The 24,894-nt window shown below is 34.4% G+C and overlaps 1 protein-coding gene across 1 annotated transcript in view; it reads left to right on the top strand.

Moving 5' to 3' along the window:
* The window catches only part of G2E3 (G2/M-phase specific E3 ubiquitin protein ligase), an 81,082-nt gene extending 58,187 nt beyond the window's left edge, over positions 1-22,895 (top strand). The window contains exons 9-15 of the mRNA XM_037037521.1: positions 2,439-2,563; positions 2,670-2,802; positions 5,314-5,621; positions 7,830-8,011; positions 11,210-11,382; positions 20,137-20,327; positions 21,465-22,895. Coding sequence (XP_036893416.1) covers positions 2,439-2,563; positions 2,670-2,802; positions 5,314-5,621; positions 7,830-8,011; positions 11,210-11,382; positions 20,137-20,327; positions 21,465-21,721 — 1,369 coding nt within the window. The 3' untranslated portion in view covers positions 21,722-22,895. The remainder of the gene's footprint in view (positions 1-2,438; positions 2,564-2,669; positions 2,803-5,313; positions 5,622-7,829; positions 8,012-11,209; positions 11,383-20,136; positions 20,328-21,464) is intronic.
* The last annotated feature ends 1,999 nt before the right edge of the window (positions 22,896-24,894 follow it).

Raw genomic sequence — 24,894 nt, 5'->3', positions numbered from 1 at the left:
TCTTCTGAAACCTGTCCTTTGCTTGCACATGACTCTCTTTTAGCTTTATATTCGCATGATTGTGCCTCTCTGTCTGTCTAGTCATATTGGATTAGGGTCTACCCATGTGACCTAATATCTCTTTAAAGGCCCTATCTCCAAAAACAGTCCTATTGTGAGGTACTGGGTGTTAGGACTCTAACATGAATTTTGGGGAGCCTATAACAGTAAGAAAAAAAGAACTGAAAATACCTTATTAATTTTATATTGATTATGTGTTGAACAAAATGATAATATTTTGGTAACAGACTCACTTCACCTGTTTCACCCTTTAAATATGGTTACTAAAAAGATTTAAGTGACATATATGATTTGCATTGTACTTGTATCGGATGGTCCTGTTGTAGAGGTTAATTTAAGTTGATTAATCTAGCAGTATTTCTTTTTGATCACTATAAAAAGGGTTTTGCATTTTAAATGTATTGATTATTCCTTTGTTATGCCATTAGATATTGGCTCTAATCTTAACCAGCAATCATTTTGTGCTTTCTGTGTGTACTATACTGTGTTGGATACTAGAAGTCAAGAATCTCTTTATTTTTTAAGAGGCAGAGTAAAAAGTTACAAAGCCAGTTTTGTAGAAATTTATGTAGGGAATTCCATTACATTTTTTTTTTATACAGTAGTATTTGAACATGGCAAGGTGACACTTAGGGCGCAGAGCTGGATATTAGCAGCCTTGCTCCTCATGGAAAGTGGGGCTACTACTTACCTGCAAAGACTCGGTTGAGGTCTAAGTAGCTTTGGAAGTTTCCCCTAAGCAGCTGTTAGCACTCCTAATTTCCCATTCTGGGCTGGGTTTTCCCTTCACTATGCTTATTATAATATAATCGTAATATTTAAATTTGTCTTTGTTGTTAGACTAAAAATTCTATAGGGGCAGAGATATCTTTGAAGATGTTGAGCAATGTGTATTTATATAACTTGATATGGTGTCTCTGAATGTTCAATAACAATACCCTTCTCAAGGGTTGTGCTGAGGCACAGATGAGATAACACAAATAATAAAAGCACTTTAGAGTTCTAAGAAGTAATGCATTTATTAATACTGATATTTTCTAAATTCTTTTTAGGCTGTTTTACTTAACTGCTTTTATTTATATATAATATGTTTATATATTGTATATAATAATAAATAATGTTTTATATATATATGTATAAATGCTTTTTGTAAACCATGGGCCCATCAATAGATACCAACTCCATTTTTTTCTGGCAGCTACTTGAGATCACTATCCGTTGCCTGTTCTCCTGGGACACAGATAGCTGCTGTCTAAGTGCTTTCTTTGTAATCTCCCCCCCTCATCCCAGTGACAGGAAGGCAGTTTTGCTAAAAGGCAGCTTGGTTTAATGGCAACATGGGTCTGGCAGCAGGTAAACTGGGTTGGAGGTCTCCCTCTGAGACTTACTAGCAGGATAAACTTGATTGAACAAGTTATTTCCTCCTTTATGCCTTGGTTTCTTCTTCTTTAAGGAGATAACTGGTTTCTCTACCTTGTAAAATGTGAGGATTAAACTTTTCATGTGAAGAGTGAGAACTGGGCTGGGTGTATAATAAGCACTCATGTTAGCTGTCATCTTTCTTTTCACCCTTAGTTGGCAGAACCATCTGGGGAAGGGGTCACTGGGACACACAAGACACACAAGCCTACATACCCATATTCACACAAAGGGAATTTTGCCCACATTTACCAGAAGGAGAGTATCCAAATACCTCTCTCACCTACACACTCAGGAATGTATCCATTTTATAGAGAGAGAGTGTACTCATAACCAGACGAAGACAAGGCCCAACGACCCCCACCCCCACCCTTATAGAAAATGTGAGTATGGACCAGTACACATCACACAGCATGGGATGGGGGCAGCTGAGAGAGAATACAAAGATGGACCAGGTACTGAGTCTGGGTCCTGTTAAGCTGCACAGTACCTGAGATGTGTGAGCAAGGCATTATTTTCTATAAAAAGGAAGTTATCTTTCCTCATCTTCAATGGGAAAGATAATATTTTAGCCAAAGTAGTATACTTGCTGAATGCTTCTTCCATATCAGATACACTGGCATAGCAATTTCCCTATGAGCATAGTCTTCTCCAAATATAAAAGAAAAATTTTTTCTTCTTTAATCATATTCTTTCTCACGTGATATTCTTTGTGTGTTTGCATGTTCACATGTTTATATGTAAAAGAACATTTAGAGGAGATTTAAACATAAATAATGAAGTAGAAAAAATGCTTTGAGGAAAAATAATGCACTATATCAAAGCAGATAATGTACTTGGCTTCCTTTGGGTTGGTTGTGTATGTGAGGTGGACAGTGAGACCTGTGGCAGTGTGGGTGGTTGGAATACGAATAAGTTATCACCAAAACATCCACATCTGCTTCTCTTTATCTCTTCAGCAAATGGGAAATAAAGCGCTGTCAGTGTTGTGGTTCTAGTGGAACACATTTGGCCTGTTCCTCACTACGATCATGGGAACAAAACTGGGAATGTTTGGAATGTAGAGGTATTCTCTACAATTCAGGTAATTATTTTGTAATTTTGAATAAAGATGTTCTTATTCTAATGTATATTATTAAAAAGTTTCTACTTATATTTCTGTATGCTCACATTGGGTTTTAAATCTGCAGGGGGTTTCCAAAAAGCCAAAAAACACACATTACCCAACACTAACAATGTTGGAATAAATGATTGTTTGTTGGAAGAATCATCACCTAAATTACCCAGACAGTCACCTGGAGCCCAGCATAAAGATCTGCTGAGGTGTGTATTTTGAATTGGAGAAAACTATAAAACTCTATTCTGAGAAAATTAAATAGGAAGTGGCTGTATACACTTAGAATATTAGCTGGTCTTCACAGTAGTCTGGAAGAGTGTTTTTCAAACAGTAGGACCCAGCATTTGATCATAGAAATTATGCAACCAGCATTTAAAAAAAATGAAACAGGAATATAAAGTATCATATTGCATTGCAAATAGAAAGCATGTATATAAGTAATTTTAGTATTCTATATTGAGTCATGATATAAAATATATTTTCATTTAGAGTTTTTCAAGATAGTTTAGGGACACATCTGGAAAATGTGCTCAAACTGTCATTTGGTTACAGAGTAATACAGGAAATTAAAATAACATGGTATTGTTACTTGTTAAAAAGGAAGGAATCATTTAATAGAGAGGGTTATTTTTTTTTATTTTGTTATCATTTGTTTAATGCATTTACTGTCAATTCAGGCCTGATGGCAGCTGTGTAGGAAGTTTAAGGCATACTTACAAGTATCATTCTATTAATGCCTGTTTTCATAGGACAGCAAAATTAATAACTTCCAAAATCATTTTTAACCATATAAATAAGACAATTACATCTTTATACTGTGTCAGGTATCCATTCAGCTAAAATTAGGACTGTAAGTATATGTGGCTTTTAAAATAAGTTTACAGAGCCTTGTTGTAGCCAATAGGAGAAATATCTACAGAAGTAACATTAGTAGCTAAGCATGAGGAAATACTTTGTTGTTAAAAATAGTACCAAGTTAAAGCTTAGAAGGACACAGACCTCACCCAAGGACATGCTCTTTGATTCTAGAGAGAGGAGAAAGGAAGGAGAAAGACAGAGAGAGAAACATCACAGATCGGTTGCTTCAAACATGCCTGACCAGGACTGAATCCACAACCTATGTGTGTGCCCTGACTAGAACCAAACCTGCGACCTTTTAGTTTATGGCAAGGTGTCAAACTCATTTCCACTGGGGGCCACATCAGCCTCGTGATTGCCTTTGAAGGGCCAAATGTAATTTCAACTCCTTAACAGTTAAGGAGTAGTTACATTTATACAGTCCTAAAATTATTTCAGCCCTTTGAAGGCAACCGCGAGGCTGGTGTGGCCCGTGGTGAAAATGAGTTTGACACCCCTGGTTTATGTGATAATGCTCTAACCAACTGAGCCACACTGGCCAGAGCAGGACAAGAGAATTTTTGTGAAAATATTTGATAACTAAATTTGCAGATAGAAGTGGAATACTATTCAGAAAGTGAAGAATTGCTGTTTTAAGGTACCACTATATTAACTGAAATTTTGTTACAAATATCTTTACAGATTAGTGTCAAAAAAGATGTTTACATTATTTTAAATAATTTTAATATTTAGGTCCCTAAAGATACTATACCAGGGAAGTTTGATTCCATGCTCCTGCTCTAATATTCCATCATATTCTAGAATAACATTAGTATTCCCATTCCTGACAGGAGCAAGGAATTGAGTTGCTACAAAAAGGTGTATTTCTGAAGGATTATCTACCGAAAGATTTTGGTGTTGCTTAACCTGGATTAATGAAAAGGGGGTTGTGTGAAGGAAAAACAGGAGGATCCAAGATGGCAGCCAACTAGGTGGGAGCTATACTAACATCCTCCTAGGACCAAACTGGAATTAGAAGAAAGAAAAAATAAAACCTGGCCCACAGTGGGGCATTATAATATCTTAGGAGGGGAAAAATTTATACTCGATGTAGAAAGATAATCCAAAGATGATATTGCCCTAAGCAGGATCAGTTTGAGTACATTAATTCCAGTTACAGATGGAGCAACTGAGGTAGGGAGCCAATTGAGTTAGTCTGTACAGTCACCGGGAAGCCTTATTAAGGCTGGTTGTGGGGCCTCGTGCTCAGAGAGATTCTGATTTCGTTTATCTGCTGTGGGGCTTAAGAATTTGCATTTCTAACAAGTTTCCAGATGCTGTTGCCACTGCAGCTGACCTGGGATCACACTTTGAGAATTACTGGTGTAGACTAAAAAGTACTACGTAAAGGGTTGTGCATTCTGTTTATAATATCAGTTCTATTAATTTTATGATTAAAATATAATTTCTTAAAACTATAGTTATCTCATAGTAAGCAGAGACTACATTTGCTCTATTATTAAAGAATCTAGTGAACATGAAATAAGATACATTTAAGTGTAATTTGTAGCCATTGGCTATAAAAGTGACAGTTTGAGCTTCTGACTCTACTAAACTGATCAAATTTGAAATAATTATCAACATTCCCAAATCATTTATGACATTAGTTGATTTTAATTTGGTAGAAGATTAGGGAGAGAAAATCAAGAATTTTGAACTAAGGTTATCAAATAACTGTTTTGGGTTCCAGTGGCAGCCATTGTCTACTTTTGGGTGGGAGTTGGAAAAGAACTTCTTTATTACTTTTTAAAATTTGCTGTATAACTGTCACATAAAGTTTTTAGAGACCTTACCTCTGTGTTTAAACTCATGTTTTACAGGCAAGGCAACAAATTTAGAAGAGACATTTCAACAATAATAACAGAGTTAGGGTTTCAAATTTGTAAAAAAGCTAAAAGATTCTATGTCAACAAAGCCGACATCTGGAATAGTGCCTTAAATGGATTCAGAAATCAAAAGTTTAATCCTTTATGCACAATTGAAGTAGTTTATGTTAATGAAAATGATAATTTTGGAATTGAGCATTCTGGATCAAAGCAAGAATTTCTAAGACTTTTAATGCACCATCTTGAGAACTCACCATTGTTTGAAGGGTCCTTGTCAAAGAACTTGTCCCTAAATTCTCAAGGTAATTATTTCTTATTGAACTTAACTGACTACACTTGTGTAAAGAAAGAGATAGCTGGTTAGAATTGATAGTGCATGAATTGATTGCTGGTTGGAATGTATACTTTCCTTTGTTAATAAAATACTGATGGAATCACAGAAAAAGGGGAGGTGGGGAGAGTGATGTTTTTAAAATCAAATTTTGGAGTAAAGCATTGTGTTTAAGAATGTTCTTAATTTCTTTATAGCAGTATTCTATCTGAAGTGATTGCATAATTAACTGTAACTTCTTAAAAATGTATTTTATACTTACTCTACTTTATTTGAATAGAGTGGCCAAATGGGATGGATGATTATCTGAGCCCTTCTGTTCAGATACTTGGAATTCACAGCTGGCGTGTTTCTTCACAACCTAGCATTTTTATAACATAATTTTCTGATCCACAAGTAACAGATTTTTAAAAAGATTTTATTTATTTATTTTTAGAAAGAGGGGAAGGGAGGGGGAGAGAGAGGGAGAGAAACATCAATTTGTGGTTGCCTCTTACATGCACCTACTGGAAACCTGGCCCACAACTCAGGCATGTGCCCTGACTGGGTATTGAACCAGTGACCCTGTGGTTCATAGGTTGGCACCTAATCCACTGAGCCACACCAGCCAGGGCCACATGTAACAGATTTTTAAATGTACTTTTGCTTTCAAGAATTTTCTTTATGCAATTTATCATGTGTATGATACTTTTCTGTCTTTACATCTAGTGAGTAGTTAATGTGATTAAAACAGGCATCTCAAAACACTTGTTAATTCTAGGACTCTTTTTTAGGAGCTTCTGCACCACTTTCGCTGTAATAGGAAATTTGAAAGTGGGAAATCTTATTTCATTCCATTTAAATTTCTTCCTTTATATTTACTAGAACTTCTTCACTGTTGCCTGAAGTGTCATAGAAATAATTCAGAAACCACCAAGGGTCATTTATACTATATACAGTACACACAGTTTAATTCTAAACTCCCTTTAAAAAAAGAAAAATAAGTAAATCAGTAATGTTAAGTCAAGGCAGTTGTGGTGCAGTGGAGAGTCCGTGAATTTAAGGCACAAAATCTGAATTCATTTTATGCACGTCCCTGAAGTAGCTTTAGGCCCTTAGATGATGGTAATTATGTAGCCTCTCTGGGTCTCAGTTTCTTGTGCTGTAAAATGTGACTCCTGATACATAGCTTATAAAGTTATTGTTGAGAAGTTTTATAATTATTTCAAGTATTGTTGATTACTAAAAAGTTGCTTTGAACAATTTTTAGAAACAATAAAAGAAAATGTACATGATATCCTTTTGACTTCAAGTAGCTAAAACATTTCAAATGACAATTGAAAAATGTTGAAAGCTATGATATGGTAAGATAGCATATAGCATTGGGATTAAATTTGTATCATTTTAGAACATAATTTAGCACTATATAGCAACAACTTTAAAAATATTCATATCCTTTGAACCACTAATACTGTATCCTAATTTATCCTAATCAAATAATCAAAGATATATAAACAATATGGAAATAGATGTTGATTATATAATGGTACTTAGTGAGAGCACCAATAATTAAAGGGATGGTCGCCCTGGCTGATTTGGCTCAGTGGATTGAGCGTGGGTCTGCGAACCGCACGATCGCGGTTCGATTCCCAGTCGGGGCACGTGCCTGGGTTGCAGGCCAGTTCCCGGCGGGGGACTCACGGGAGGCGGCCGTACATTGATGTTTCTCTCCCTCTCTCCTTTCCTTCCTCTCTAAAGATAAATAAATAAAATATTTTAAAAAAAATAATAATTAAAGGGATGGTTTATATTGCAGAACATTTATAACTTAGTCTTAATGCACTCCTTAACTGTAAATTTGATAATTTTGAATAATATAAAAATTTACAGTAAAATAAGTAGAAAAAGCAGGAGTCAAGTTATGTATATATTTATATAAACACAGGACACAAATATGCCAAAGTGTGTACAGTGGTTATTATAGTGGTGGGAATTTAGGTGATTTTTTTAAAGTTTCTGTGTATTTTTGGTACTATATGTTGTTACTTCATATTCAGAAAAATATTTTTGTTTATGTTAAGTATTGAATTTATACATATTACAGCTTCTGTGAATTTTCATTTATCTAATGCTTAGATTTAAAAAATTTTTATTATATGTGTGTTCATTATATATGATGGTTATCTATATTTATCTACAGCTCTGACAGAGAATCTTTACTACGAAGCTGGCAAAATGCTTGCCATTTCTTTGGTTCATGGTGGTCCTTCACCTGGTTTCTTTTCTAAAACTTTGTTTAACTGCCTTGTTTATGGACCAGAAAATACCTTACCAATTTTCGATGATGTTTCGGACTTTGATGTGGCACAGATTATAATTAGGGTAAGACTTATGCATGTCTATTAAAATGTAGTGTACATTTGCTCTGAATGGTGTGGCTCGATTGGTTGGGCATCATCCCCAAAAATGAAAGATAGCAGCACATGTCTAGGGTGCAGGTTCAGTTCCGATGGGGCTTGTGTACAAGAGGCACCTGATCAATGTTTCTCTCACATCGATGTTTCTCTCCCTCACTTTCTCTCTCCCATCCCCTCTAAGATAAAATCTTAAAAATAAATAAAATGTAGACTACATTCTAAGTATATTTGAATATAAGTAATGCATCTACAATAGAATAATAATACTCCAGAGTAGTTAAGGGCTGTCAATATTCTTATTTACCAGCAGAATTCACAACAAGTTAAAAGATACATGTGAAGGTAAGGCAGCTAGGGATTAAAATGCCTGGTTTAATGTTGATAAAACCAATTGGATAATGTGATTTCAATCTGTAGTCAGAATGGCTTGCTAACATTTCTCAGAACAAGATGGATTTATCTACCCTGCCAGAGACCATGGAAGGCAGGTTCCTTGTTGCGTGCTATAGAGTAGATGAAAGTATGCTTTCCTGCAGGGAGGCAGTGGATCTGAAGAGAGCAAGGAATCAGTTTACCAGTCAGAAAACTTCTACTTCCTCCTACAGGGAAATATAGGTGCTAGGTTGACAGAAAGACCAGGATGAATTTTTTTTCAATATGAAAACAAGTAGGGAGACTCACTGTTCTCAACTAAAAATGTTAACATTTTTTGAATCCTGTACTGCACATGTTAAATATACAAACTGAATTTAGTTATCATAATGCTGTATAAGAATAATTGGTTACATGTTACTGATTTGGAAGCTAATTGAGGTAATGAAAGCCATTCAATTTTTTTTCCCTTAACCTCCTTCCTACTTAAGCCTACTCTATCCATTCATTGTCTCAATTAATAAAGCAGTATAGTTTACTGGTTAAAAACAAATGCTTACAAGTCAGATTTTAGATTGAAATAATTAGAAACTATAAGCTGTGTGACTTGGGCAATGAAGTTGGACTTAATTTTGTTAAACCTGACCTTATCCTCACTTCGTCTTTCCTATGGATTTCTTAACTTCTTACTCTGATCCCGCATCACTGTCCCAGGTTAGCTAGTTCATAATCCAGGGATCTAGATCTTCACATTTAAATGTCTTTCCTTTTTTTTCTGATTCCCTTATCTCCTCTGACTTCTGCAATCACCACTGTCTTCGAATTCCTCCATACTGTTTTCTTTAATATTGCACTCCCTTCTACTTCTTAATGCTTCTTTCTTCTGTCTTTTTAAATGCTTCTTCCTGTCCCTGAAACTTACCTATTTTGGGGGGTTGTCTTAACAGTCCTCATTTTATAGTATTTGAAAGCTTCTGCTCACCCATAACCTTTCTGAATGATTCCCAGACCTGTATCTTTGAGCCCCTAGACTCTGTTCTTATTAAATGTCTATTTAGTCAACAAATACTACATACCCAGGACTGTTTTATCACTGAATATACAGTAGTGAGCCAAAGTCCCTGCCTCCTTGAAATTTACTCTTTAGATGGAAAACAGAAGATAAACAAATAAATATGTAATACATAGTTTACCTTGAAAAACATGGGGTTAAGGGAACCTAATACCACACAGTCAAAAATCCACATATAATTTTTGATTCCTCCAAAATTATAATTGTCCCTTAGTATCTGCTGGGGATTGGTTCTAGGACTCCCTCCCTGCCTCTGCAGATGCCAAAATCTTATATAAAATGACAGAGAACAATGCATACAGTCAGCCCACCGCATTTACTAATGCAAATCCATGGATGCAAAGAGACAATTGTACTGAAAAAAAAATCTGCACATAAGTGAACCCTTACAGTTCACACCTGTGCAGTTTGAGGGTCAACTATACTATTATGTATTAAAATATGTTATAAAAATAAAATAGACTGCGAGAAAGGAGTTAGATAATGCTGGGGTATAATAAGTTAGAGCTTAGGCTAACCTGCTAAAACAGAGAGTTCCAAAAGAAAACCAGTGTCTCAAAAACAATGGTGGATATTTATTTTTCTCTAAAATCTGTTGTCTAGATTTTAGGGGTAGGTGTTGGCAAACTATGGCTGTAAGTCAAGTCGGCCTGCTGACTCTTTTTGTAAATAAAGTTTTATTAAAATATAACAGACCCATTTGTTACATGTCGATGACTGGTTTCACACTGCAGTGGCAGAGTTGAGTAGTTGTGGCAAATATCATATGGCCCACAAAACAAAATGCTACCTGGTTTTTACAGAAGTGACTCCTATTTTCGAGGTCGAGTTACGATACACCTAGTCATCCAGGGAATTGAATTCTGTCCTCTCACTTGTGTAATCACTTAGGACGGTGTCTGCATCGACATGGTTGAAACTTGCTCTTAAGGGAGAAAGTGGGAGTACAGGGATGTTTAACACGTTTTTTACTCTCATCCCATTGGGCACCCTTAGTTACATATAGCTGCATCTGGCTGCAAGGAAAGTTTGGCCGTGTGCCCAGCTAAAACTCTGGGTGGTGAGTTTGAGAAGATGAGGCAGTATATACCCAGAGTGTGAAGGTACTATTTTGAACGAGGTAGTTAGGAAAACCTTTGGAGACTTCCACAGAGATCTGAAATGAATGAATAAAGCATGTAAATCTTGGGAGAAGAGTAATGTGGAAAGAAGAAATAGTAAGGAAATTTTCCGTTCAGTAGACTATTGACTACTTCCTATTTTTATCTTTTTTCTCTGTAACTTTGTTCAAGAGCTAATCTACATGAAAGTGTCCAGCACATAAATGGTCAAGTATTTCTTTGTTTATGCTGTTCACTGAAAAACTCTTTTGATTTTGTTCATCTGAGTCAGCTGGTAATTCTTTCTCTTTTGTGAAATCTCAGGTTATCTCTCTTGCCTCTCTAGTGCTATGTAACTGTTTTATGTCAGTTATTGCCTTCTACATAAGTGATTGCTTGTATTAAAGTGGCATTATGTTCAAAGTTTCTTGATGGCAAAAGTATACCATGTTTATTAAACTAAATTGTCAGATATTTATTCTAAAAAATAATTAATTGATATACTTTCACTCCACTTTGGTGTACTCAAGAATTGAGGATAAAGTAATGTGTCATTTGAAATGTAAATATCATTTACAAGTGAAAGTGGTAATTGGGTATATTTTCTTCTTCATTACAGATAAATACTGCAACAAATATAGCTGACTTAAACTCAGTTATGAATGAGTGCTATAACTACCTAGAGTTTATTGGATGTCTAAGACTTATAACTTCATTAAGTGATAAATACTTACTGGCAAAAGACATACTTGCTTACCATGTAATTAAGAGAGTGCAAGCACCTTTTGAAAGGTAAGTTATTTATATGTGAAAGGTTCTCTCAAATTACATGTTAACTGTCCTATAATGCAATATATATTTGATTAAAAAATTGAAATGTTATTTTAAAATGCTTTAAAATTAACCTATTGAGGATGATTACTGTTCTGACCATTCTAAACTTACATAAATGTATAGTGCTTATGTAAGAAAAGTAATCATTGTCTCAATATATAATTATTTTTCTAAGTAAAAAAATATTTAAGAATTCTTAACCATGTAAGCCAACTATTTCATCTGTACTCATTTAATAACTACAGTATATATATATATATTTTTAAAGATTTTATTTATTTATCTTTAGAGGGGAAGGGAAGGAGAGAGGGAGAGAAACATCAATGTATGGTTGCCTTTCGTGAATCCCCTGCTGGGAGTTGGCCTGCAGGGAACTGGCCTGCAACCCAGGCATGTGCCCCGACTGAGAATCGAACCGCGATCGTCTGAGTCGCAGGCCCGCACTCAATCCACTGAGCTACACCAGCCAGGGCACTACAGTATATATTGAGTGCTGTAGTCTGCTGAGTAATAAAGGTACTGAGTGTTCTTTGATTAACAAGGTCAATGTGATTCTTGCTTTTTAACTTAGAACACTGGTCCTCAAACTTTTTGTTCCAATAACACTTTAAAGAAGCTTGAAAACTTCTATATGTCATCATACTTTTTTTAAATAATAAAAAAATAAAACATAGCCCTGGCTGGTGTAGCTCAGTAGATTGAGCGTGGGCCTGCGAACCACACGATCGCAGTTCAATTCCCAGTCAGGGCACATGTATGGGTTGCAGGCCAGTTGGGTCTCAGCAGGGGACATATGAGAGGCAACCACACATTGATATTTCTCTCCCTCTCTCCTTCCCTTCCTCTCTAAAGATAAATAAATACAATATTAAAAAAATAAAATAAAACATATGAAAATAGGCAGAATGATATACTATGTAATACCATTATCTTAACAATTATCAACTAACCTATGGCCAGTTTTGTTCATCTGCCATGCTCTTATCATCGACTCTGGTATTATTCTCAAGCTGTTATCAGACATCATATTATCTCAAAACTGATCAGGTATTTTTTATTACAGTATCATTAATCCATAGATTTAAATATACTTATGTTGAAACTGTTACAGTTACTATCTTTACTGGAGTTAAAATTGTCTCATTTTTGTCCAGTATAAGCCTTGTATGTTTCTTTGAGGTGTTTGTTGTTGTTTTTTTTTTCATGTTGACCCTTAATGGTCTTTGATAGCCATCTTGCTGTGTTGTACAATAATGTGTTTCAGTCTCATTTTGTCATTGTGCCCTAAAGGACCTTTGTTTCTTTGAATGGGAAATTATATATTAAAACTACAGTTTTGATGCTAGGAATGATCATTTTTGCCAGGTTGGTCATTGTTTCTAGGCCCTTTCAGTGGACCAAAAATAGCAAATGCAGGTGTTTTTGTTTTGTTTTGTTTTTTTTAAGATTTTATTTATTTATCTTTAGAGGGAAAGGGAAGAAGAGAAGGAGAAAAATATCAATGTATGGTTGCCTCTTGTGAGTCCCCTGCTGGGAACTGGGCTGCAACCCAGGCATGTGCCCTGGCTGGGAATTGAACCGCGATCATGTGGTTCGCAGGCCCATGCTCACTGTTTTGTTTTTTAAAATAAAATACCTTATGAGTTTATACTGATACTTCAAATTCACTACTACAAGATGTTTAACTTTTTCTTTGTCCCATGTTGAGAATCCCAGTTCTCAAAGGCAGTGAAGAATTAGAATGTGAAATAATCGCTCACTTGACTTATTCCACATTTTATAAATAATAGTCTTAGAATAACAACACCAGCATTATTACCAGTAAAAAAATAATTGAAAACAGGTTAATTTTTTTGTTTTGTTCTAGGCTGTCAAATTACTGTGTTTTTAAACAAATTACTGTGTTTTAATTACTGTTGTTATACTACTAGCTGAGTATACTTCTTTCATTTATTTTTTATTTTTAGTGGCTTCAGTTAAAATTTGATTTTTTAAAAAAGTTATGTAAAGTATTTGGGTGGTTCCAAAGTCAGATCTATAGTGAAAGTGTGTTGAAAGAACTCAGCTCTGTGATACAAATTATATTCAAAGAAGTATAGGTTTCCCATCCAAGTACTAACCAGGCCCGACCCTGCTTAGCTTCCGAGATCAGACGAGATCGGGCACGTTCAGGGTGGTATGGCCATAGGGATTTAGAGGAACCTATATAAAGGATACATGGACAACAACTGAGAAGGGTGGAAATGGGAGGGAGGGGGGAGGATGGGGGGGGTGGGATGGGATGGGAGTAATAGAAAACTGTACTTGAAAAATAATTAAATAAAAAAAATTGGAAAAAAATAAAAATAAAAAAAAAGAAGTATAGGTTTCATCTTTATCACATCTACCTTCCATGCCTTTATGAAGTAGTCATTTCACTGGCTTTTATTGTTTATCCTTTCTTTTTTTTCAGTAATAGAAAATAAATATATGAGTATACATATACTGATTTACCTTATTAGATGAGATGCCATCCACCCCTTTTTTTCTGCTCATGTTTTACTTGCCAACATATTCTGGAGATCACTCCAGGGTAGTGAACAGACATAATCCTCATTCTGTGTTAGAGCTCTGCAAAACTCTGTTCTTTGGATATATTATTGTATGTTTTGTTTTGTTTTCTACCAGTTTCCTATAGATGTACATTGGGGATGTTTCCTAGCACTCTTACAAATTAAATATGACATTATAAGCTTCATATAATTCCCAATATTTTTTGAAATATTTTATTTATTTATCTTTTTAGAGGGGAAGGGAAAGAGAGAGGAAAGAAACATCAGTGTATGGTTGCTTCTCGTGCATCCTCTGCAGGGAACTGGCCCCTGCTGGAAACTGGCCTGCAACCCAAGCATGTGCCCTGACTGGGAATCGAACTGCGATCATCTGGTTCGCAGGCCTGCGCGCAATCCACTGAGCTACACCAGCCAGGATATAATTCCCAATATATTTTTAATGCTGCAGTTTAAAATAACGCTGTTATATAGCTCCTTTAATAGTTTTCATTTCCATGATCATTTTGGTTTCTACTTTCGTGTCTTCCTGTGGGTTAAATTTTTTAATTCAGTTTTTATCTATAGTGCTGTTGAGTGTATGTCTTTGTATGGTGTTTTAAAAAAGATAACAGTCTACTGGTGTCAACATTACATAAGATTCACCTCTAAGTCTTTTTGCCTTTTCCTGTTCATAATGTAATTTCCTAAATATTTCTTCCACGTGCATTGTAAAACACATTCTAAAATTCTATAATTTTTTACTTAACTATCAAACATAGTTTTAGGAAACATGCTTTTAGTTTTATTTATTTCTTTGTTCCTAATATTCTAAGAGTATACCTTTAATAGTTTGCTTTCTGTTTCAAAAAATTCCTATAGGCATTATTTTAGGTCTGCTAGTGACATATTCTCTTAGTTTTACCTCATGTAAAAATGTGTAGATTTCCTCTTGGTTCTGCTGTGGTGTTCCTTGGGTTCTGAGATACCCACCTGGTCTGCCATCATGTCCGCACTTTTCAGTCTCCTTCTGTTTGGTTTTATATATAATGTCCAGGGTTTTTACTATACTTAGCAGAAAGAATAGACATGTGTCTACTCCATTATACAGAAATGAAGTCTGTAATCATTTTTCAACACAGAAGTGTTATTTGATTCATTTTTTCAGTTGCTCTCTTTAGCTTTAATAAAATCACTGTACTAATACTTTATCTCATTCCATTTGTTTTTCTAGTGCTATCCTCAGTACTTGTTTAGATATAAATGGGTGTTTTCATGTTGTCTTCTCTTGGGAAATCCTCTTCTTTAGCAATGTGTCTTTAGCATTCCCATTAGGTCTGGGCTATAGAGATTTCTCAACACAGCTGCTATGTTATTTGCTTTTGCCTGGCACTCTACTTATAAGAGCTTTGAATCCTAAAACCAATTACTTTGTTAATTTCTTTGCTTCAGGTAGAGGTCCCTGCAGGATGCCAAAGCCAAGTTTGTGCAAACTGAGAGCTCTGATTTCATATTATAGCTAGGGAATTTGGCAAAATTTTGGTTTCCTTGTTATTTCTTACATTTATATGACTTTTCTTATGTGCTCAGATGTGTATTTAAACTATTATTTTTTGCTATGTGATTTTTTTATCTTTTACACAGGTGAGATTATTCTTCAGTTTTTCTCTTGCCCTCTTCATGTTGATCTGCCTAAATCCTATTTTAAACACCAGTTATATAGATATAGAAGCTCTCTCTGAAATCATAGATTAGTCATATCTATGAAAACAAAATAAAAAAGAAATAAATGATGAATTATCTGACTTAGCTGTCAGAAAAATCCATCTTTAGAAACATGAACTATTTGGGGAAATAAACATGTGTACAACTATCTCATTAAGAGATGCACTTCAAATTTTAAAATAACCACATCAAAATTTATATTGCATTAGGCTATTCTGTGTATTAGTCATAATATAAGTGGTAATGCTATTCACAAGAAAATTATACTACTTAAGAGTCTTATACTACTTACAGACTAGTCTTATAGTCTTAAGAGTCTTATAGTCTTATAAAATTATACTACTTATGGTCTTAATAATGGCAAAAAGAAGCCATAAAGTGCATCCTTTATGTGAAAAATCGAACATTCTCAACCTTAGTAAGGAATAAAAAAATCAGCTGAGGTTGCTAACATCTACAGTGAGAACAGATCTTCTATCTGTGAAATTGTGAAGAAGGAAAAAGAAATTTATGCTGGTTTTGCTGTCACACTTCAAATGGCAAAAGTTACAGCCGCAGTGTGTAAAAAGTGCTTAGCTAAGATGGAAAAGGAAATGAATGGTGGGTGGAAGACATGAACAGAAAATTTATTCTGAATAATGGCAACACGTTGCACCAGACACATTGAGTTTATATGAAGACTTCAGCAAGGGATCCCTGTAACAAGTGACACTTCGCCATTTACTGCAAGTAAGGGATGGTTACACAGGTTCAGGAACAGGTTTGGACTGAAAAATATAAAGATTACTGGATAGGCTATGTGTTCCCTTGAAGACTGCAGCCACATTGCCAGCAGAGTTGAAGTTGATTACTAAAGAGAAAGGTTATGTGTGTACAGGAGAATATACTATATTAGGGTTTGTTACTATCCACAGTTCTAGGCATCTACTAGGGGTCTTGGGAAATCTCTCTTATGCATAGGGGGCAACTGCTGTACACCGATTCACTTAATATTTTAAATATGCCTATTTAAATCTTAAGAGGTAACTTTTTAAAAAAGATTTCATGGGACTTAAAATAGAGGGTAAATTGGAATTTTAAAAAATAAATACAAAGCCCTGGCTGGTGTAGCTCAGTGGATTGAGCTCGGGCCTGTAAACCAGACAATCACGGTTCGATTCCCAGTCAGGGCACATTCCTGGGTTGCAGGCCAGTTCCCGGCAGGGGCCAGTTCCCAGCAGGGGATGCACAAGAAGCAACCATACATTGATGTTTCTCTTCCTCTCTCCTTCCCTTCCCCTCTAAAGATAAATGAATAAAATATTTTAAAAAGTAAAATAAATAAATAAATAAATAAATAAATTAGTACATACAAAAGTTGGCAGGAAGGAATAAAAACTTTTTTAATTTTTAAAGATTTTATTTATGTTTAGAGAGAGGGGAAGGGAGAAAGAGAGGGAGAGAAATATCAGTGTGTAGTTGTGTCTTACATTCCCCGTACTGGGGACCTGTCCTGCAGCCCAGACATGTGCCCCAACTGGGAATCGAACCAGCCACCCTTTGGTTCACAAGCCAACACTCAATCCACTGAGCCACACAAAAAACATTTTTTAAAAGCAGTACAGTTGGTCCTGACCGAGTAGCTCAATTGATTACAGGACCCTCCCGATATTCCAAGGCTACAGGTTCAACTTCCAGTTAGGGCACATACATGCAGCAACCAACCAATGAATGTATAAATAAGCGGAATAGCAAATTGAGGTTTCTTTTCTCTCCCTCTCCAAAACCAAGTAAAAAAATAATTTTTAAAATGCAGTACAATTGCCAAAAATAAAGCTTATCAAAATAGTTTACTAATATAGTAATAGTTACAACTGAAAATTACTCTCCAAAAAGCAAGTTGCAGAGAAATTAATACAGTGTTGATCATTTATAGATGTTTTAAAATAATCAGAGCAGCCCTGGCTGGTGTAGCTCAGTGGATTGAGCGTGGGCCTGTGAAGCAAAGGGTCGCCGGTTTGATTCCCAGTCAGGGCACATGCCTGGGTTGTGGGCCAGGTCCCCAGTAGTGGGCGCACAAGAGGCAACCACACATTGATGTTTCTCTCCCACTCTTTCTCCTTCCTATCCCCTCTCTCTAAAAATAAATAAAAAATATTTAAAAATAATAATAATAAAATAAAATAATCAGAGCAGTGCTATTTGGAGATAAATATATAGTGAAATGAAAATGAAATACAGACTATAGTAAAAAATTTAGGAATTAGTCAATAACAATTTCAAATAGTTAACTTCGTAGAGGGATAGAAGGGAAAGTGATAAGGGGACAGGATTTAGTTGAGTAAATAGAATATTTTTCATAAAAATCTGAGCAAACATAAAATGTTATTTTTTTTTTAATTCTAGTGATAGTTTTTGATTTTCTTCTATTACTCCTTGGATTTTTATGTAAGCTTGAAATATTTCCTAATTTAAAAAAATGTTAAGGGTGAACTTAGGTTTGGCTGAAATTTGCTTCAAATGTAAATGGAAGGTAAATGTTAAAAACAAGAAAGAAACATAAGGGTGGGACTCTGGAGGGCCTTGGAAGCCATGGTAAGGAGTTTGGACTTTGTTTCATGGACAAGTGTGTATATCAGTTTTCTGTGGCTGCTGTAAAAAAAAATTGTCACAAACTGAGTGGCTTAAAACAACTGAAATTTATTCTCCCAGAGTTGTGGAGACTTCAAGTCCAAATCCAGGTGCTGGCAGGGCTACACTCTTTCTGGGAATCTAGGAAGACAATCTGTTCTTCGCCAGTACCCGGCTGCTGCGGGCTTGTGGTTGTATAACTCCAGTTCTTTGAATCTGTATCACATGGACTTTCATGTCTGTGTGTCTCTTATAACAGATACTTGTCATTGGATTTAGGGCCAGAACATATAATCTAAACAGGACAGTCTCAAGATTCTCAATTTAATCTGCTTAAACTGTTTTTCCAAATAATGCCACATTCACCTGTTTCAGGGACTAGGATGTGGAAATATCTTTCGGGGGGGGGCACCTCAGGATGAATGACAGTATTGGGTTTATTTCTGGCACATACCTGTGGCTATAGGGTGGAAGATGAACTTGGAGATTTATTTACCTTGTATAACTATTCCTCTGCAAGTGTTTTATATTAGGGTAGTGGTGAGAAACAAGCATATAAAGGGAATTTCAGAAAAGGGAATTCATAGGACTTGGTAATTAGGAATGGAAGAGAGAGAAGTTAAGATTGACTTTCAGATTTAGCCGTATAATTTGGTAGATGAAACAAAGGCATCTACTGTTTCTTATGGGCCAGATTTTGGTAGTAAGGAATAGCTGGTCTTTTGGATGTAATAATTAAGTGGTTGCAATATGTGGTACCAAGTACTGGGTTGGATGTATTTCTGGACTGGAGAGAATAGATTTTATAGTGATGAGCCTATACCTGCTAAATGCAGCCATGAGAGAAATTGGCCTTGTTACAGATCCATGAGGGATGAACAACAACGTTTAAGGCAAAGTAAAGAAAAAAGCTTTTTGTAAGATACTGAGAAGGTATGGTCAGAGAATAAGAAGAAAACCAGGAGACTGGTGTCAAAGAGGAAGAGCATTCATAAACATAGAGCAGTTTTTCCTGAGATGTAGACAAAAGTGGAGGAAAAGTACATGGAAATGAAGAAATGAAGGCAGTGAATATAGAGATGTTTTTCAGGTAGGCTGTAATGAAGGAAAACAGATGGAATTGACTGAATTTTTTTTCCTTATTCAAAGATGGAAAGACAAGCATATTTATGTTCTCTTGAGGAAGAGCCAATAGAGAGGGAGATAAATCTGTGTGGTGGGGTACCTGTGTGAGAGGGAGTCCGGAGCCACAGACAGGGCCTAGTCAGTCTGATACCAATTTTATGCTTTTCTTACCAGTGAGAATGTACATTTTTTTAAAGTCATTTGTTACTTGTATTTCATTAATTGTACATTCTGTGCATTTCCTATTGGATTGTTCTTTTAAAAAACAATGTTTTTTTGTGTTAGACATTAGTTTTGTCATGCATATTATAAATATTTTCCCACTTTGTTTCCTTTTTTTAGCCATACATAAGTTTTAAATTTTTATGTAGCTACAGTTTGTAATCTGCACTCTCTAGGCAGCTGAATTTTTGTACTAAATAGCTTCGATGTGTGAAATACTTTATGAGGAAAAAGATGTCTACTTTTTTTCCTCTTAAAATTGTTAGCTTAATTTTAAAACTATATAGCCAGATAATGTAGACATATAAATTTTTCATTATATATTAAAATATTTGCTTGTTATTGATTTGAAAGTATCATAGCACATATAATATATGTATAATTTATCTTTTTCCTCACTTCTCTGTATATGTGGTAGTAAATTAGCTAGAAATGTTTATTTCTTTATTGTTAATACCAAACACATACATGAATGTTTGTTCATTACTTTTCTTCTCTTAAGTTTTAAGCAGGGTCTGAAAACTCTTGGTGTTTTGGAGAAAATTCAGACTTATCCGGAAGCATTTTATAGCATCCTTTGTCATAAACCTGAGAGACTTACGGCTAAAGTCCTTAGTGATCTTTTTACGGTACACACATTATCGGATGCACAGGCTTTGGGCTTTTGGAACAGTTACTTACAGGCTGTTGAGGGTATGTGGATGTTTAATTTTTATCTGTTTTAGAATGTTTGTTTCAGGATATCAGTTTATTTCTTTGAGTTTTTCTTTTTGATAATAAGAACTTTCATTAGCTAACTCCATACTTATAAAACATTTAAAAACAAGTTTATATGACTGAGTTGAAAGTGCCAAGGAGAGGTTACAAAGTTTTCCTGTGTATAATTTGAGGTAAAAGGCATTCTTCCTAGGAATATTAAAATGTGAATGATTGCTACGGCATAGAATAGTCTAAAAGCTAATTGTCTATTTCATCTTTTTCATACTTAAATTGAATTATTCTTCATCCATTGGATTAGGGCTATGATAGTGAGTGATATTTATCATTGAGCATTAGTCACGTGAAAACTTTAATAGAGTGGGAAAAATTAACTTTTATTTGAATCTTCTTTTAGCTAGTTGTTTTTTCTTATTGTTTTACACCATTTAGTTTTTCTCTGCATTTGTTGAATTCAGCACTTTTTAACTGGTGGGCCTCAAGAAGCACACTGGTATGCGCAAGAGTTCTTAAAACATGCAGTTTTAAGAACTATTTAGTCAGGGGCACAGACCTCTTTTCCCTTGGATTGTCAAATTAAAAAATGGTAACAGCCAAAACAATAGCTATCTGGTGTGAATGAATCAAAATTATACTTAATTTTTTGTCGAATTGACAAAAAATAAATATTTTTGGTGTATTGCAAACTTTTAATAATGAATTAGTTTATGTGTTGCATGAGATGAAAAAGCTTAAAAACTGCTGAACTAATTTATCAAATAGTGATGCTCTAGAAGTAATTGTTTTTAGCATCATATTCCAAAAAGATGGAGTTTCATTACCCACTGAAACTCTTGGACTCTATGATAATTTTATAATAGAGAAGGCATTCAAATATAAAATGGGTAGTTCAACTAAGTGATTTGGTGAGTTCTACTTTGAGATTCAAATAAACATTTATTGAATGTTCTGTTTTCCTATTACTACACTTGACTAAGTGATGTAGTTTGCCCAAAATAAATGTGGCAGTCTCTGGCTTTCAACATTCCCAGTTGAGTTGGGGAGGAGTCCACGATGGTATTTAATATATACTGAATTTATTTTTCTTTTTTTTCCTCCTGGTAAACCTTTCAGATGGTGAATCTGCGACAACAATGGAAGACATTCTTGTTTTTGCAACTGGTTGCGATTCCATTCCACCTGCAGGATTTAAGCCCACTCCTTCAATTGAGTGCCTTCATATAGATTTTCCTGTTGGAAACAAGTGTAATAACTGTTTAGCTCTTCCAATTACCAAGACATATAAAGAATTTCAAGAAAAAATGGACTTTGCCATAAGAAACACTCTAACGCTAGAAAAGGAAGAAAGTTCTCATTACATTGAACATTAAGATGTTTTGAAAAAGAGATACTTCTTTAAAAGCTGCTATGAATACTTTCATTTCAAAAATCTGTCCATCATCACTGTTGAACATACTTGTCAGCTTCTTGGTCCAGTAAAATTGTTGATGTGAACATAAAGGAATATTTTATCCATTTAAGCTAAAAAAAATTTGTACCAAAGTTGATATTTTTTCTATTTTGTTAGTATGCATGCTTCATAACCTTCAATGCAATTACTTTTAAAATGACTGTACAGACTTTCTTCAAGTATAGTAGCATGGTATATATATATATAAAAAAACTTGTATTCACTGTTTTGTAAATTTGAATTAGCTATAGGACACTATAATGACTTTTTGCTAGCTTTATGCAATTTTCAAATTATTACTTATTTTCTTTTAAAGCATTAAATAGGAAAGGTAATTGATAAATCCTTTTATATAAGTCAACGGCATATATTCTGGGATATGTGTTATATGTATCCTTTTCTAGGATGGGACTAAATTGGTTGCTAAACTTAAACAAATTTTTTTAGATTACTGATTTATGTTAAAATAGACCCACACTGCGATTAGATTAAGCCTAATGGGAAGTATTACATAAAAAAGCAGAACTGCACAAATATTCTACAATCTGTGTACATTCCATAGTCTTATCAACACTTCTGAGGTAGATAAAATATAGTTGAAAATATAAGAAAATGTCTTCTTTAAAGCCTTGGCTTTGTCACAGGATTTTTTTTCATGTCTGATCCCTAATTGTTTCAGATATGTGAATGATCTCTGTGGGTTGTTATGTGGTAGGTTTGGCTATTTGACAGTTATTTATTATTGCGATGATTGTATGATAAGCAAGCTCACACCATTGCATTACTGTAAACTCTTTTGCTCTTGAAAGGTATCTTATTATATAGGCAATGTAGAAATATGTAAGAAAGAAATACAAGTAGAATGACAAGCCCATTCTGATCTCACGATGCAGAATTAACTAATGTGTTTCAGTATATTCTTCTATAAATTCTTTCCTTTTTTAACTTTATTACTGTTACTAAAAGTCAAAGAACATTAACATTTATTAATGTCACCTAAAAGGAACCAAAAATCATATAATAACATTTTGAAGATTATGTCTCTGTAGTCATGTCCCCGTAGTCATATCCCTATATTTATATATTCTCCTGCAGAAGACGGAATTGGAAAAGTCTAATGTCTCTAAATCTATTATCAAATATAAATGGGTTTTCCACCAATGTAAATCATATGAGAGATAAATTACTTAATTGTAACCACATTTTTCTTGATACACAGAGCAGGTATCAGCTGTCATCATATTTGCATTCTCCCCAAGAAATATCCTTAAGTTATCTGTATTTTTAAAGAAAAATAATAGGTTTGATTTGGTATTGACAATATATCCCATAATACCAAAGAAAAACTAAAACATAATCCTAGTGTAATTTTCTTTGTTATACTTTACTAACACACCCAGCAATTAAAGTTCCACTTTCATTTGAATTTTTAAAGAATATTAAAGGAGGCACTTCTTTGTCTTGTGTTAAATTTAGATTACTGAAAGTAATTAAAGGACCTGTTATCAAAAATGTGAATATCTAATATAAACCTCAGTCTTGCCATAGAGCTTTTATTTCAAATGTGTTGATAAATTAGATATTTTATTTCTTAACCTGCCTAGTTTTATAAAATTTAAAAAGACATTTTACCAATACAAACAAAAAATCTAATTTAAACTATTTTCTGGTTATTTGTAGTTTTAATTAATTTCCCTTACATTGGTAATTAAGCTGATGAGCACTCACACACTTTTTAGGTGGGGAGGGGTGGGGAGGAGGAAGCAAGGTTGGTTTGGCTACAATTAAAAACAGTATTTCAACTCCTCGTTTTACTTACTTTATGCATAGACATGGCCTTAGGGAAAAGGTAGTGTAAATAATCATTTAGGATATTCATGGTTTAAACTGAAGCATAAATGTTTATATTGAAAAATGTTTTCTGGTTTTAAGGATGGCCCATTAGTGTGATTTTTGTTTTTTAGATGAGTCTGTATAATCAGGGCATATCAGAGAAATCTGTAGGTTGCTTACTGCTCTGTTACTATGTCACATGGCTGGTATTATTTTTTTCCCATTCATTGTTATAGCCAGTGCACAATTCTTACTGGTGTTTGTGTTAGAAAGGAATAGTGCTGTAGACTTTTATGATTATGTATATGTATTTCTTAAATATTTCAACCTAAATGCCATGTATTTCAAGCTTGTTTTCTATTGTTTTCAATACCAAGGAAAACCAGAAATTTGTCTATTATGCATCTACTGTTAATGGTGTTGGTTATTTTTATATGAATTGTTTCTAAACAGTTGTTAAACTTTTTGGTGTGAGAACATCTGAAAGCCTTTTATATAATTTTCTACTATTGTACTTGATCATTTTAGTAGTTAAGGTAAATATTCTTTAAAATATTAGAAACTAGTTTCTGATGTTGTATTTTGTCATATTTAATTACCATATTGTGAATAAGCCATTCCTTGTTTGGATCAAGTAAAAAGCCTTCATTCCATTACTAAATTGAAAAATCACTTTGGCCTCTTCTTCATACCAAAACTTTTTATAATTTTTTCCCCTAATTTTATGAAAGGTAGTGGAACTTTTGTACTGCCTGCTGAATGCTAAGGAGAGGAAAATAGATAAGTTTTTCAGTGACTTTGCCTTTAGCATTCAATCATTATAAGAAAATTATCAAAATAAGACTATTTATAAATATGTTATCTTTTATATATAGTCATTACATGCTTCATTGTTACTTTTACAGTAAGCTATTAAACTAATTTTTATGCTTAAAGAGATACAAAGTTTTATGCTTCAAGCAATGCAGTACAGGGCATAAGAAAGAACATGTTGAAGGATTTACAGGAACTAGTATAAGGGACACATGGACAAAAATTAAGGGGGCTGGAAATGGGAGGGAGGTGGGGAGGACTGGGGGGTGGGCTGGGATGGGAGTAAAAGACAGAAAACTATACTTGAACAACAATTAAAGAAAGAAAGAACATGTTGAATGATGAATTGCTTGAATGTGTATTACATGTAGTTTAAGAATATTTGAATTGCTTTGAAGAGACCCAGTGTTCTAGTTCTCATTTTGAGTGTTTTTCAATTGCCAAACA

The sequence above is a fragment of the Sturnira hondurensis genome, unplaced genomic scaffold, assembly GCF_014824575.4.
Source record: "Sturnira hondurensis isolate 20B ecotype Veracruz unplaced genomic scaffold, ASM1482457v3 Scaffold0023357, whole genome shotgun sequence".
NCBI lineage: Eukaryota > Metazoa > Chordata > Mammalia > Chiroptera > Phyllostomidae > Sturnira > Sturnira hondurensis.
Note: the sequence above shows the minus strand (reverse complement) of the source record. Positions and strands in the feature narration are given on the sequence as shown.